Raw genomic sequence first — 13,332 nt, forward strand, 5'->3', positions numbered from 1 at the left:
AACTGCTTTTCTTGCACATTGAAGCAAGTGATTAGGGCCATATCCAGTTTTTCTCAGAAGAGGAGCACTTCTTTTCGAGGTTTATTTTAACCACCAAGGTGCTCTTGCATTGTACACGTTCTGCAAGCCTAGAATCATTGATGTTTCACCCTAAACCCCTGGAGAGACGTAACTGAATTCCGTTCTGTTCTCATTAGGCTAAGATGCAGGAGCTCTCAAGAATTCCACAAAATTACAGTCATGAAATCTAAAGACTGGAACAGCGCCTTTAATTTATGGCTTTTCTTTTTGCTGTCTTCTCCTTGCACCTTGAGGGTGCAACCGGAGCATTCAGTCGATTTAAGTACCAGCCCAGAAGAATTCAGCAACAAACATTGTATCACTGTCAGGCATGAGTGTCAGATGCAGCCACACAGACAAGGTTTAAATCATCTGTTTGAGATTAGTGCTTTGTATTTGAAAAGCTAGCTCTTGTGTTCACATGAAGAGAATACTAATGGCAAAACCAAGATGGAGAAGGAAAATGCTTCTGATTTGCGGATGATCTGCTTTGTTTGAGGTTTGCAGAGATTAAAGTCCAACAGCAAGCTGGAGTGATTAAAAAACTGTTTTCTTTTTTTCTCTCTAAAGCTCTCTGAAAAAGAATTGTGCAACCAGATAACTGAAACAGTTGTATGCAGCTTCACATGTTTTTGTGATCTACTTTGAACTTTCATATGAACCACTCCATAGACAAGGCCTGGCAGGATTTTTGTGTTCAAAGAATGGGATTTAGTCAGTTTTTAAGAAATCCTTCAATTCTGCGAGTAGACTATTGCCTATGGCTAATGCCTATGATGGACGCGGATGGGGTTTTGAACATCATAGCCAAGTATACTGTGAACGTACATGATGCAATGCGAGTTAACTACTCTGGGATTGCAGTGATTTGTCATCAACTTAGAGCCATTGAGTTTTACTACACAGTCTTCTGCCAAGCTTGCTTTATAGAACAGACATTTTAGCATATGCTAAATAGTACACCGTCTCCACCAGGCTGCTCTTACCACTTATTCTGCATCCATTTGTTTTCTTTGTATTTGCTGTAGGCCTCCAAGTGGATCATCTAAACACCGCCCAGCAGGTCTGGCTTTTGGGCTTGTGTATTGTTGATTTTGTCTTCTCAACAGCTTCTAGCTGCTGCTGTAAAATTTGTGACCTCAAACAACAAATTGACACACATGCTTATCGGTGCTTGCTTCTGCAGTTGTCATTGCCAGAAGTAAATTCTTATTTTTTCTCAGAATTAAATTCTGGACTATGGGGATGTCACTTCAGTGAGGAGTGCTTTAGCTAGGTGTGTCACCCAGTAGATCATCTATCACAGCATGGTGATTTTCTCTGTGAAGTCAGGGCCAAAGGTTTACAACATTTTGAAGTCTGTTGAATGTCAGCAGAATGAGGTTATGGTTTCACAGAGACTATTATAGAGCCAAATAAATATTTTACTGTATTTTCACGTGGTATGTTGGAAACTGCAGTCAATTCATGAAGAGATGTCCCCCTGCCAGAACATTCTTTCCTTGAACCTCACAGAATGAGTAATGATGATAGATTGTGTGATTTTGTTTGACATTGCGTTGCACTTCCTTAACAAATGACGGAGGCTGGGCACTGTGTCTTAGGTAGCTGAGAGCTTCCTTAGCTGAGAGCAAATGCATAGTGCTTGTGTTTGATGACTTGGTGTATAGGAGAGGCACATACTTGCATGTATATCCTCTGTGTGTAAGATGGAATAACTAGTTTATTATGTTTAACATGCAAATTTGGCAAATAAATGTTTGAAAAGGCCATTAAGGTTATTATTTACCGAAAATAAGTCTTAAATGCCAGTCGAAAACCGCCAAAACAAAAGCTGCTGCTTCAACAGTTTTTCTAGATCATGTCATATCTTGGGTGTGAAAAGGTTTGGTGTCAGATGTTTCCGTCTTCCAAAATTTTTTTTTGTTCTCAAGGCCATGCCTGCTCATCTTCTCTTCTTACTTGCTACAGTTGGGTAAATAAAACTGCTGAAATGTGCCGGTTACAGGAGGCAACTTGAGTTCTGCCTCACCAAACAGTGAGATCTTGTATCAGACCTTCCATATTGCACTGTATCAGACAGGAAAGGACGGAAAGGGAGAATAGTTAACTGATGATAATGATAACTTTTTAGATAATTTTCGCCGTGGTTCCCCTTTTTATATATCTGTTATGTTTGGTACTTTTTTGGTGAATTCTCTAGCTTAAGTTAGACTCTTCTGTGAAGTAGGTTTACACGGTAATGACGCGTGCGGTACATTGCCCCCCCCCGTCAGACAGGAAATGCAGACCTGAAGGGGCCCCCTGCCGACCCTGAGAACGCGCGTGCCTTTGGAGACGATGGGCTTTGGACGCGAGCTGCGCAGCTCCCACGACGGCCTGCTGAAGCTGCAGGACTGGGAGCTGAAGCTGCTGGAGACGGTCAAGCGCTTCATGACCCTGCGCGTGAAGAGCGACAAGGAGTACGCCTCCCTCCTGCTCAACATCAGCCTGCAGGTGGACAAGCACGACAACTCCTCACAGGTGGACTACAACAGCAAGGTCTCCAAGGTAGGCAGCAGCGCGAGGCACTGCCTTATGCACAAAATGTGTAGGTAGTAAATGTGTTATCCACGTCTTTCAGCAGCTCACAACCTATGGGGTAATGTACTATTATTTCCACTTGTAATGTATTCACGCTGTGTGAAAAATATTTATTTGCAGAAGAAATCCACCATTGCAGTATTTCCGTATTCTATTTTGTAATATATTGTAGTGTTTGAGTCCCAAAACAAGACTTATGTGCACTAGCTAATGTGCAGTCGATGCTTTGCCCAAATAACCGCCTAGCTCCGAATCCATCATTTTAGAAGTGAATGTGCTCGCATACAAGGTTTGTGAATCAATAGACTAATTTTGATGGTTCTGCTCTCTGCATTCAGTGAAGTCCATTTCTTTCAGCTGTAGCTGCAGAAACTGGAGGAGTGTTCGGTGTTGGCTCGCCATGTCGGGACCTGTTGTTGATTTTCATTTTCTTTTCTGGTCTGGATTAAAGGGACACATCTGCTCTGGGTGTCCAGAGGTTCTGTGGTGGTGATGTCGACATCAGCACAGAGAGATCTGAGACTCCGTCACTAGGCAACAAGCAGTCCAGAATTGTTCAAAATGAGTCTTTTTACGAGAGGCATATTGTTTTTATTGATCTGATGATTATCTGTGGCCCCTCCAAAATACTGAAATAATGTTGGGGCTTGTTGCGTCTGACTGTCGCAACTCAGATCCCCACATACTGTACTTCACCCCCTTCCCTCTGTGGTGAATTGTATCTGCACATCAGGTCATTGTTACTCTCTCTGTTGATGAACAGTTTTTCATCACTTTTATGCACTAAGCTGTAGATACAATCTACTGTTTATTCACTGAGCTTGTCTTTCTGTTTGGAATTTGAATTTAGACGCATTTTTCTAGCGAGCTGGCCTCATACTGCTGTAGAGAAAGAGCCTGCTTTGCAATGCATTATTTTTTAATTTGATATCAATATTTCATCTTAGCCACTTCCCTCTTATAGTGGTTTAATTAAAATATATACTAATATATATATATATATATATATATATACTATAAGTGTTATAGAACGCTAGCTTGCCAGAACATATGTTGTTATTTAATTATACCTCAGCAGTTATGTCATTATACTTGACAAATAAAATATGCTGGAAAATTGCGGTTTGACTTCCCTTCCATAAGGGGAAAACGATATGCTTTATAATGGACAAAAGACTGGTTTTGGGTAGATTTTCAGACCCCATGCTGTTGAAAATATTGTTATTCCCGCTTAAAAAATATGTGAGTTTTGTATTGTATTTTCCCCTACATTGTTTTGAATTAGAATTTTTTGAATTTTTCATAATTTAGGTATAACTAAACTAAATTGTTAGGATGGTAAATTGGTGTCTTGCTTCATTTAAGCCATCGTCCAAGTCTCTGTGATGCGCACCTGTGGAGTTATAAAGGCTGAAAATAGAACACTGCAAAATTGGGTGAGGGTTGCTTGAAGGGGTTAATACCCGTGGAGATTGGAAGGGAGAAATCATGCTGTTCCATTGGAGGTGGTTAGAGTTGCGCACTGAAAAATAAGAAATGGATTTCTCCATTGTGAGATGCCTTCTCTGCTTTTTAGTATGCATGCCTATTAAATTGGGAGGAATGGGGGGAAAAAAATATACTAAAGCTGATGAGATTTTTGTTGTTAAGAGCCTGTTATCCAATTGGGCACCTTCAGTGCAGCCATCTGTTAAGATTCAGTCTATGCTAGCTGTTTTCTGTTCATGTACACACCCAAGATGAAAAATACCAAATTTGTTGTTTTCTGGATTTCATAGTACGTATTGTAAATGCATATATAATTCTCTGTCTACATAGGCCAACCAACTGTCCCCAAATACCCTATGAAATATCAATTAATTTGAATTGTTTGAATAATTAGTATACATGTCTGTATGTGTCCATGTAACTATCAATGTCAACCTTCTTGGACTGAAATCTCGCATATGAATGTCTGAACGACACACTATAGGTACAAGGAAAGCCACTGCAATGGCTTCCTGAGGTTCTGCCTTGGAGTGGGTATAGAAATCTTGTTATTAAATGAACAGCTCAATATTTGCTCAGCTCTTCGGCTTAGAATAAGTTCTCCAGCACATAATATGTGTTCTGCCAGCGTCAATCTCCTGCTCATTTAGATTAGCCTGCCTTGCTGCTTTGCCACCTTGAGGCCTGGTGGTAAGCTCTGTATCGCCCTCTCCCTCTGTCCTCTCCTCAGTCCTGGGCTCACATGGTCCAGCAGACGGAGCAGCTGAGTAAGATCATGAAGTCTCACGCAGAGGACCTGAACTCGGGCCCCCTGCACCGGCTCACCATGATGATCAAGGACAAGCAGCAGGTGAAGAGGAGCTACCAGAGCATCCACCAGCAGATCGAGTGCGAGATGAACAAGGTACCAGCTTTCAGATGGCCTCCTGCCTGCGGTGGCTGCAGGGCCTCGGTTAGTGGTCAGGGCAGGTGAGCCACACCACCAGGAAGTTCCTGATTTCATGATACAAAACCAGGGTTTTCTGAAAGGTGAACCAGTTGCTTTATTTCTTTCTTTTTTTCTTCCCCCTGCGACAGGTGGTATCTCTATTATTAGAATTATCCGTTGCACTGCAAGACATTACTAAATGGTGATGACAGTGTGGAATAATCAAATTGTTTGTTGCTTTCTGAGATGTTGTTGTGTAGGTCAGGGTAGCTCAGATGTAGCCTGAAACTTGGGTTCCACAATCTAGAAGTCTGTGTGTACAGATGTCACATTATGAAGGAAAATGTATGCAACCCCAATATTATGGTGTATCTCTTGTCAACATGTTAATGTTACAGACTGGCAATGTTTGCTTCGCAAGCATACAAATTGATACATTATATTATCTTATGCGATTGTATTTAATTGAATCTCAGTTGCCCTATTTGCAGTCTTTAATAGAGAATTCTGTGGGACGTCCACAACTTTATTGAGATAAATATTATTCAGTACTACCATATTGCAATGTGTATATCACTATATTTTGTTTCTTTTTGTTTTAGATTACAAAGAATGATCTGGAAAAGTTGAAAGGCACTTACAGGCAGTTGACAAAAGATGCCCACTGTGCCAAAGAAAAATACAAAGAAGCCATTGCAAAAGGTAATTATTACTTTTTCTTTATTGGCTTACGCCTTGTGCACAGCAAAATATTTGATATCAGGAAGTTTTCTTTTCATGTCTCAAACTGTATGATTCATGTCAGTGTATTGTACTTGGATACCTCTATAACAGTGCATAATAATTAAAATTAGGGCTGCACAATTAATCGTATATTAATCAAAATCGCAATTTGGTCTGCAGTGATATGATAATTGCAGTAGAGGTCCCGATTTTTGGATTAAAGCCTTCCATTTACTATTCCTGCAATGTCAAAATCAAGCTTTGCCAGTTACAAATTCAGCAATTGAGCATTGTAACCAATCAAAAAAATGTCCGTTCTGTAACGGTCCTGTTGAACACGATGAGTATGCTTCTCCTCACGAAACGTGAAGCAGTATCTTTAAAGAAGTGCAGATTATTTTCTGCTGTTTTAGGTAGCTTTCAAACTGAAGGACATTCAAACTGCATTTGAACGCATGCGTGTGCCTGTGTGTACGATTGCGATTATATGAATCGGATTTAATAATCCCAATCACTATATCAATGGAAATAAATGTGATTACCATTCATGTCAAAATCGTGCAGCCCTAATTCAAATTAACATCCTGCATGCTTTAATTCCGATTCAGGATAGTTTTGTTTTAGATTTTTTGATTCAAATGGAAAAGGAATTTAGAGGCTTAGGTTAAGCTGTTATTATTCATTTGGTTCAAGAAGTTAAGTTTTAAGTTTTGATGCAAATCTTACATTAAATGATTTTAATGCCTCCTGCTGCTCCAAAAATATCAGAGGAACAGCTTAAAACTTCAGGTGAGTAATGTCTTAATATGAAATGTGATGTCTGTGTATTTTATCAGCAATTTTCTGATTCGTTAATTTTGCATGTTTCATACCTGTCATAACATTTATAGATTGCTACATTTTATCTACCGTAGAAATGTAGCATATCCCCATAATAGGATTAAATGTGAAATATAATTATTGTGGGTATGACATTACAGATTTTATTAATTTGGTGTTCAAGAGCATGTAATCGTACCATTTGCATGTCAAGTAGAAGTTGTCTTATTCTTGTGAAAATGATTGCTGGAGATGATGCATTTGCATGTTCAGTTGTATGTGTGAGTGCAGTAGATTTTATACTCCTTCCACCGAATTGGTAATCCCAACTAACTTTAATTAGTTACGCACACTGCAGTCGAACAAGGAGTTTTTAATGAGGTTACTCACTGAGTCACTTTGATGGCCAAAGGCTTTTTCTAGCAGTGGTATTACCAGCTCAGTATAGTCATTAGTCCGTTCACTCTTGTTATGAGTGGCGATCTGTCTTTTGTTGATCATTAATTCCTGAATTTTTACTGGGACAGCTAACAAGCGCACGCATTGTGTATGTGTGTGCGTGTGGGTGCATGCATGTGGAAGACATCTGTAGCTTTAACATTATGCTAATAGAATACATTTTAAAAACGGGAATGCATTCCCAGTTTGTATTCATACTTCCACAGTCTCGACTTTGTCATTTGTTTAGAAATGTTGAATAGGATGTTGAAGATGTCTATGAACATGTACCGTGACACAGCATGAGCAGTGAATGGATCATAGTTCATTTGGGACTGATCATCAGTGCACTGAGAGATCTGGTGGCTAACCGTACACTGTGTGTGTACATGTAGTGTGAATGCTATGCATGTTTAAATGGAAGAGAAGCATGCAATGTGGATGTTTACAGGCTATTCTGTTCAGAGAGAAGTCCTCATTGTACTTAAAAAATAAAAATAAAAATGTTCAAAAAAATCAATCAACTTGCAGCTAACATTATGAAACAAATTTCATACAGCATAATGCATACATATAATTGGAAAAACGGGATCACAAGCATTGTGGAATTTTATTTGGGCAAAAGGCTCTTCAAAAAAGGGAATCAGAATGCATTAAATCATTTTTTAATTCTATTGTACTGTTCCAGAGAGTTCTGTTCTAGATTCAGTGGGAAAGCCTTTCAGGACTTGCGGAAGCTCTTATGTCTGAATAATGAAATGAAATTGAATATAAAGGTCTGCTGAGATTCCAGTCATTGGTTTCCTCTGATTGAGCATATTATCAATGTACACATTTTCAGTATGGACAAGCGGATCAAAATCACACCACTGAGAGGACGGCCTGGATCTTAAACAATATAAAATCTCATGCAGGTTTACATTGTTCCCATTTGTGGTGAAATCTATTCTCGCTTATTTTCAACGGCTCATTGGTTTATATCAGTGGTCTGTAGAAACCTGGAACAGAAAATGAAAATGTTTTTGGCACAATGTTATCAGTTATATTAAGCTTTCTGGACAAAGTGAAATGTTTTGAAAAATATCTCATTGCTTTCTGAGATGTTGTTGTGTAGGTCAGGGTACTATATGTGTGTCTTATCCACACCTGATGTTTAAACTGCATTAAAGTCAGCAAAGCAGTACCCGGAGTGACGGATTTTATGTTCCAGAAGGAACTGTTGTGTACAGTTCTGAGGATTGTGTGCCCATCTCTGACAGATTCTTTTTTACAGTAGCTTTGTTCTGGAGACGGTGGCATAATCAAGTCACCATTCTTTTAGTTTGACCTTTTGAATTGGTGGGTGATCAGTCGCTTTAACTCTGCCAGAACGCATCCAGTGCATGTTACATTTTTCAAGGGAAACTTGATAGGTGATCTGCACTCCTTTCATATTTTTTTTTCTGTTTTCATTCACACATTTTAAATTCACTCCGTCCTACAGTAAAAGGTCACATAATCTGCACACAAATAACTTGACCTTCTAAGATGTCTGCCCCTCTGCCTGCCCAGTTATCTCATAAATCAGCCTTGATCACAAAGACTGTGGCATGCCTCCATTGTTGTCTTCCGAGAGCAGTCTCCCTTCAGTCACCCGTGCCTTCATTCTTCCTTTTCATTTCATTTTTTCATAAAAAGCACTTCAGTTCCAGCATTTCCTGTCCTTCTGCTCTTCTCTAAGAGTGGCTGGCCACTTGATCAGCCAATCTCAGAACATCCCTTTGTTCCTGCTGGTTTTCGTACCGCTGTAGGAGATGAGGGTGTGTGGTGCTCCTGACTCTTCCGCGTGGTGGGTGCATGCACACGTGATGACTCAGGAACATCAGAATGTAACAGAAAACCATGGAATAGCCTTTGAGTGTTTTCCTTTGTCTGTTCGCCAAGAGGATGGGTGGGGGGGGGTTTGAGCTTGTGAAACATTTCAACCCTAGTGACCCAAAGGCGCAAGTGCACCACTTGGCTCTGCGCCATCTTGTCTTGCCTTCACATGCTGTTGAGAAAAGGACAAAAAAAAACTACATTCCAGCTGTTGCCAGGGAAACCTGGCAGTGTTTTTGAATGTCCTAATTGATGTGGATATATGTCCATTTATATCTTCATTGTTTTTGTTTTTACTGGAAATGGTACAAGTGCCAAGCATCTTGCTGCTTATTCTTAAGATATACGGTTAGTCACAATTTGGTATAAACAGTAAAGCTAAAAAAAGAAGAAGTGAAGTGAGTGAACGGGAGGCAGCCTTCCTAGTGAGGGAGGTGTGTTGGAAAGAAGGCGCGTGTCTGGCTTTTGTCCTGACGGCCGGTCTCTTCCCCAGGCAAGGAGCCGGAGAAGGCGCGTGAGCGCTACGACAAGGCCACCATGAAGCTCCACAACCTGCACAACCAGTACGTGCTGGCGGTGAGGGGCGCCCAGCTGCACCAGGAGCAGTACCACGACAGCACCCTGCCCCTGCTGCTGGACTCCCTGCAGAAGATGCAGGAGGAGATGGTCAACGCACTGTGAGTCCCCGCCTCTCTCGGCCTGGCCTTCTGTCGGTTACGACTCCCATCAAAGACGCGACGGCACCCTTTCACCCGGCCTCCGCTCCACCGCCTCCTGGTCGTGGTCTTTCCACGGGCCAAGCCCGATCTCGTTGGTCGTTTTCCGGTTCTTGTCTGGTCTTACGTGTGCATTCTTCATTTAGCACCGTCAAAAGCTGTGTTGCAAAAATGTACATGAGGAAGTACATTTATAGCCATGTAATACGTTTGTTTTTATTGTTTAAAACCATTGTTCCTCCTTGGATTAATTTAACTGTCTTGATTTTTGTACTTGTCAAAAGATTGTGATGGCAGCCAATACATTTAGATTTTTTATGCCCATTTCAGTTCCTTTCAGTATCATATCAGTCCTGGGAGAGAAACTGATATGATCATTGGGCCCTTGAGCAAGGCCCTTAACCCTGCATTGCTCCAGGGGAGGATTGTCTCCTGCTTAGTCTAATCAACTGTACGTCGCTCTAGATAAGAGCGTCTGCCAAATGCCAATAATGTAATGTAATGTAAAAGGCCTTCTGAGAATTGATTTCTGTAATCCTGTTGAGGGGAATTCATTTGCAGGAAGATAAGCAGGGAAACCACATCCGAGTTCGTGAGCATGTGCATACAGACGCTCTGTAATAATACCCAATGTTGTGGCTTTCTTCATAGGGTGACCTACATTGTTTAGATTGGAACACATTTCACATATGTCTGGATTTATGTGATATAGTGCTCAAACGTACAGTAGTTGTTATTCTAACCCCTCAGTGTCCTAACTCTGCTCAACCTGCACTATAACAGCCATTTTAAGTGCTTTGTTATTATATAAGTGAAGAAACTTCTGAGAATTCGTATTAAAGCCTTTACATTTCCTTGTAAAAGAGCCAATGTTAATTCTGTCTAAAGCGCAGATTGTTTGCTCGTCACATGTTTAATCTTTTCCACTGTAGTGGATCAGCTGAGCCCGGGGCTGGAGTCCTGGAGAGGTGTTCTGCACTGACCAGGTCGTGCAATGCCTTTACTTAAAGGCTCCTTTTTATTTGTATGTCTTACCTGGTCAGTTTTGTTTGTTTCACATTAAGAAATAGCATTTAGTTAACATATACTTTATTCATTTGACTTCATTTATAAATATGCCGTGAAAGACACACGCACGTGCATGAGCAGCCTGACTTGTACTGGAGTTCAGTATACTCCTCCTCCATTTCACAAAAATGGTGACTGCCGTTGTTACCTTCATTTATAAATGGAAAGTGAAAAACCCTTGTCTGTTATGATGAATTGGAAATATGGTAAACGGTAAACCTTCTCAATACGGTTTCACAACTTCATACCGTTATAGTGGTTTCACTTGTGCTTTTTAAAAATGTATTTACTGTAATAACCATGGGCTTTTTTAACATCTGAGCCTCACTATGTGATGACATGTGAGGCTTGTGCAAAGTTTATAAGCTGCTGCTTGCATCAGCAGTGGTCTAACTATTGAGTCATCCTGTCAAATTCACCCAGTCTAATGCACTACTTGTTTGCTGGTCTGATCAAACCATTTGGTTTGGTTTGGTTGTGTTTGGGCATTCATCTTCTTATTATGTGTGTGTGTGCGCATGTGCGTTCGTGTAATGTCACATCGTCTGTGTCACCTGCTGTGGCAAATGCTGTGTTCACATGGATTAGAAATGGAAAGCCTATTGAAAGTCTTTTTTATTTGGTTCCCTAATTTACTGCTTCTGTTTTGAGCAGTAACAGGTGTTCCATCATTACCATGAACACGTAATGGTATTAACAGGCCAGACTTTGATTCATGCACAACACACAAAACTATTATGATAGTCAGACATGGATAAGTGATAATAATATTGTGTAATATACACTGTTTAATAAAAATGTGCTTTCTTCAGACCCAGCTAGTATCAACTGCATATTTTGAACTGCCAAATGTACTGCACACTCATGTTACACCTATATCATCTATACTAAAGGAAAACTGCACCTAAAGCTTTCAGGTTGTACTGTACTCTTAATATATTGACTGAGGTGCCTGTGACTACAAGCCCCAAGGTGCACTACAGCAGAGATGGTACCACGGTGTGATGGCTTTCTTAATTATAAGAACTGGTGAGTCATTCACTGGCACTTAAAGAACAGTGTCCAAGGAACCCTGCTTAAGTTAAACCCATGCTACCCTTTTTGGGACAAATCCAGCTGTGTTCATTTGCAGTGTACTCCTTGTCACAGTTGGATGATGATGTCGACCAGACTAAACTACTACTGTCTGAGCTGTAGGGTTCAGTGTGCAGTCTTGACAAATTCCTTTAACAAGTTCCTTCTGCAGTAGACTTTTTTTCCTTGTACATCGACTGTATTTGCTGTGTTCTCAAGTGTCTCTTTTTTTTTTGCCTCGCAAAAAATGATTATAGCATTAGTTCTTCTTGGTATTTTCTTGAAAACCATTACTTTTCTGCATGTTCAAGTGTGTACTTTTTAAATTGGGTTGGATTGTCAGTGTCGTAGGGATTGATATTTACAAATATTTAAGTAAAACCTTAAGAATGTGTACAAATTATGTGTTTGTCAGGCCTTGTACCAAAAGACTATTTGAGGGCATATTAATAAAGAGCAGTTATAAGCATATTAAAATATGGCATGTGTCCTTGGAGACTAAAGTGCTGGTTTTACATATTGCCTGTGGGTGATTCAGTTGTGTGATGCCTTTAGTGCACTGCATATTGAAGTAGTGTGAATAATTTTGGTATTTGGTTATTCTTAAAGTGGGTTAATCTGGAATATAATTAGACCTTCTTTCTGGACCATACCAAGATTATGTTTATTGATAACTTTTTTTCAATGCCATTACAGTTTGCGTCTATGTTTTAGAAAATATAGATTAGTAAGCTATGTTATTATTATGAGCTGATAACTAACTAATATCATTAGTACAGGTTAATATGTTTGCGAAATGTCCAGAAAAAAAATTTGAATATAAACTGTAAACCATTGGAGACCTTTATTGAATGTCAACATTCACAAAACCTTGCAAACATAGGCAAACGGATGCAAGTCATCCCCCACCCTACAACGCGACTGACTGGGCTAGTGAATGACCTGATAGGAACTTGTCTGCCTTCCGCTGTTGTGCCGATGCTTCAATCGCCTGTGGTTTAACATTGCCTGTTGAATCACAACTTGCTTACATGTATTTTTCCTGCGTGCCCCCGCACAATGCTCAGTGAGGCAACGTGCATAATTAGAGTAGCCAAATAATATTTTTAGTATTCGAGTACTGGTAGCTCCCACGGTTAATAGTTTTTTCGGATAGCCCTGCACATCCCTAATGTACAGCCCCTCCCTGCCTGTACAGTAATCCTGCCTGTCTGTGGCCCCTGGTTCCTGTACAGTAATCCTGCCTGCCTGTGGCCCCTGGTTCCTGTACAGTAATCCTGCCTGCCTGTGGCCCCTGGTTCCTGTACAGTAATCCTGCCTGCCTGTGGCCCCTGGTTCCTGTACAGTAATCCTGCCTGTCTGTGGCCCCTGGTTCCTGTAAAGTAATCCTGCCTGCCTGGGAGATATCCTGAGCCGTGGCCTAAATGTGACCTAATACCGGAATGACTAAATACAACCGGCGTTTTCCAGTTGATGAATCGTATGGAACATTGCGTACTGTTGAGGTTTCCTTGGAGAAGAAGGGCTTTGCTGTATCTCAGTTTTAATCTGCGACTGGAAAGAAAAATGTGTTTCAAA

At 40.5% G+C, this 13,332-nt stretch overlaps 1 protein-coding gene across 1 annotated transcript in view; it reads left to right on the top strand.

Annotated features, from left to right (window-relative positions):
* Positions 1–13,332, top strand: part of fer (fer (fps/fes related) tyrosine kinase) — a 77,965-nt gene that overhangs the window by 6,765 nt on the left and 57,868 nt on the right. Inside the window, exons 2-5 of the mRNA XM_061263217.1 lie at positions 2,337–2,610; positions 4,862–5,035; positions 5,662–5,761; positions 9,390–9,573. Of these exons, the coding sequence (XP_061119201.1) occupies positions 2,401–2,610; positions 4,862–5,035; positions 5,662–5,761; positions 9,390–9,573 (668 nt within the window). The 5' untranslated portion in view covers positions 2,337–2,400. The remainder of the gene's footprint in view (positions 1–2,336; positions 2,611–4,861; positions 5,036–5,661; positions 5,762–9,389; positions 9,574–13,332) is intronic.

Source organism: Conger conger, chromosome 12 (assembly GCF_963514075.1).
Source record: "Conger conger chromosome 12, fConCon1.1, whole genome shotgun sequence".
Lineage (NCBI taxonomy): Eukaryota > Metazoa > Chordata > Actinopteri > Anguilliformes > Congridae > Conger > Conger conger.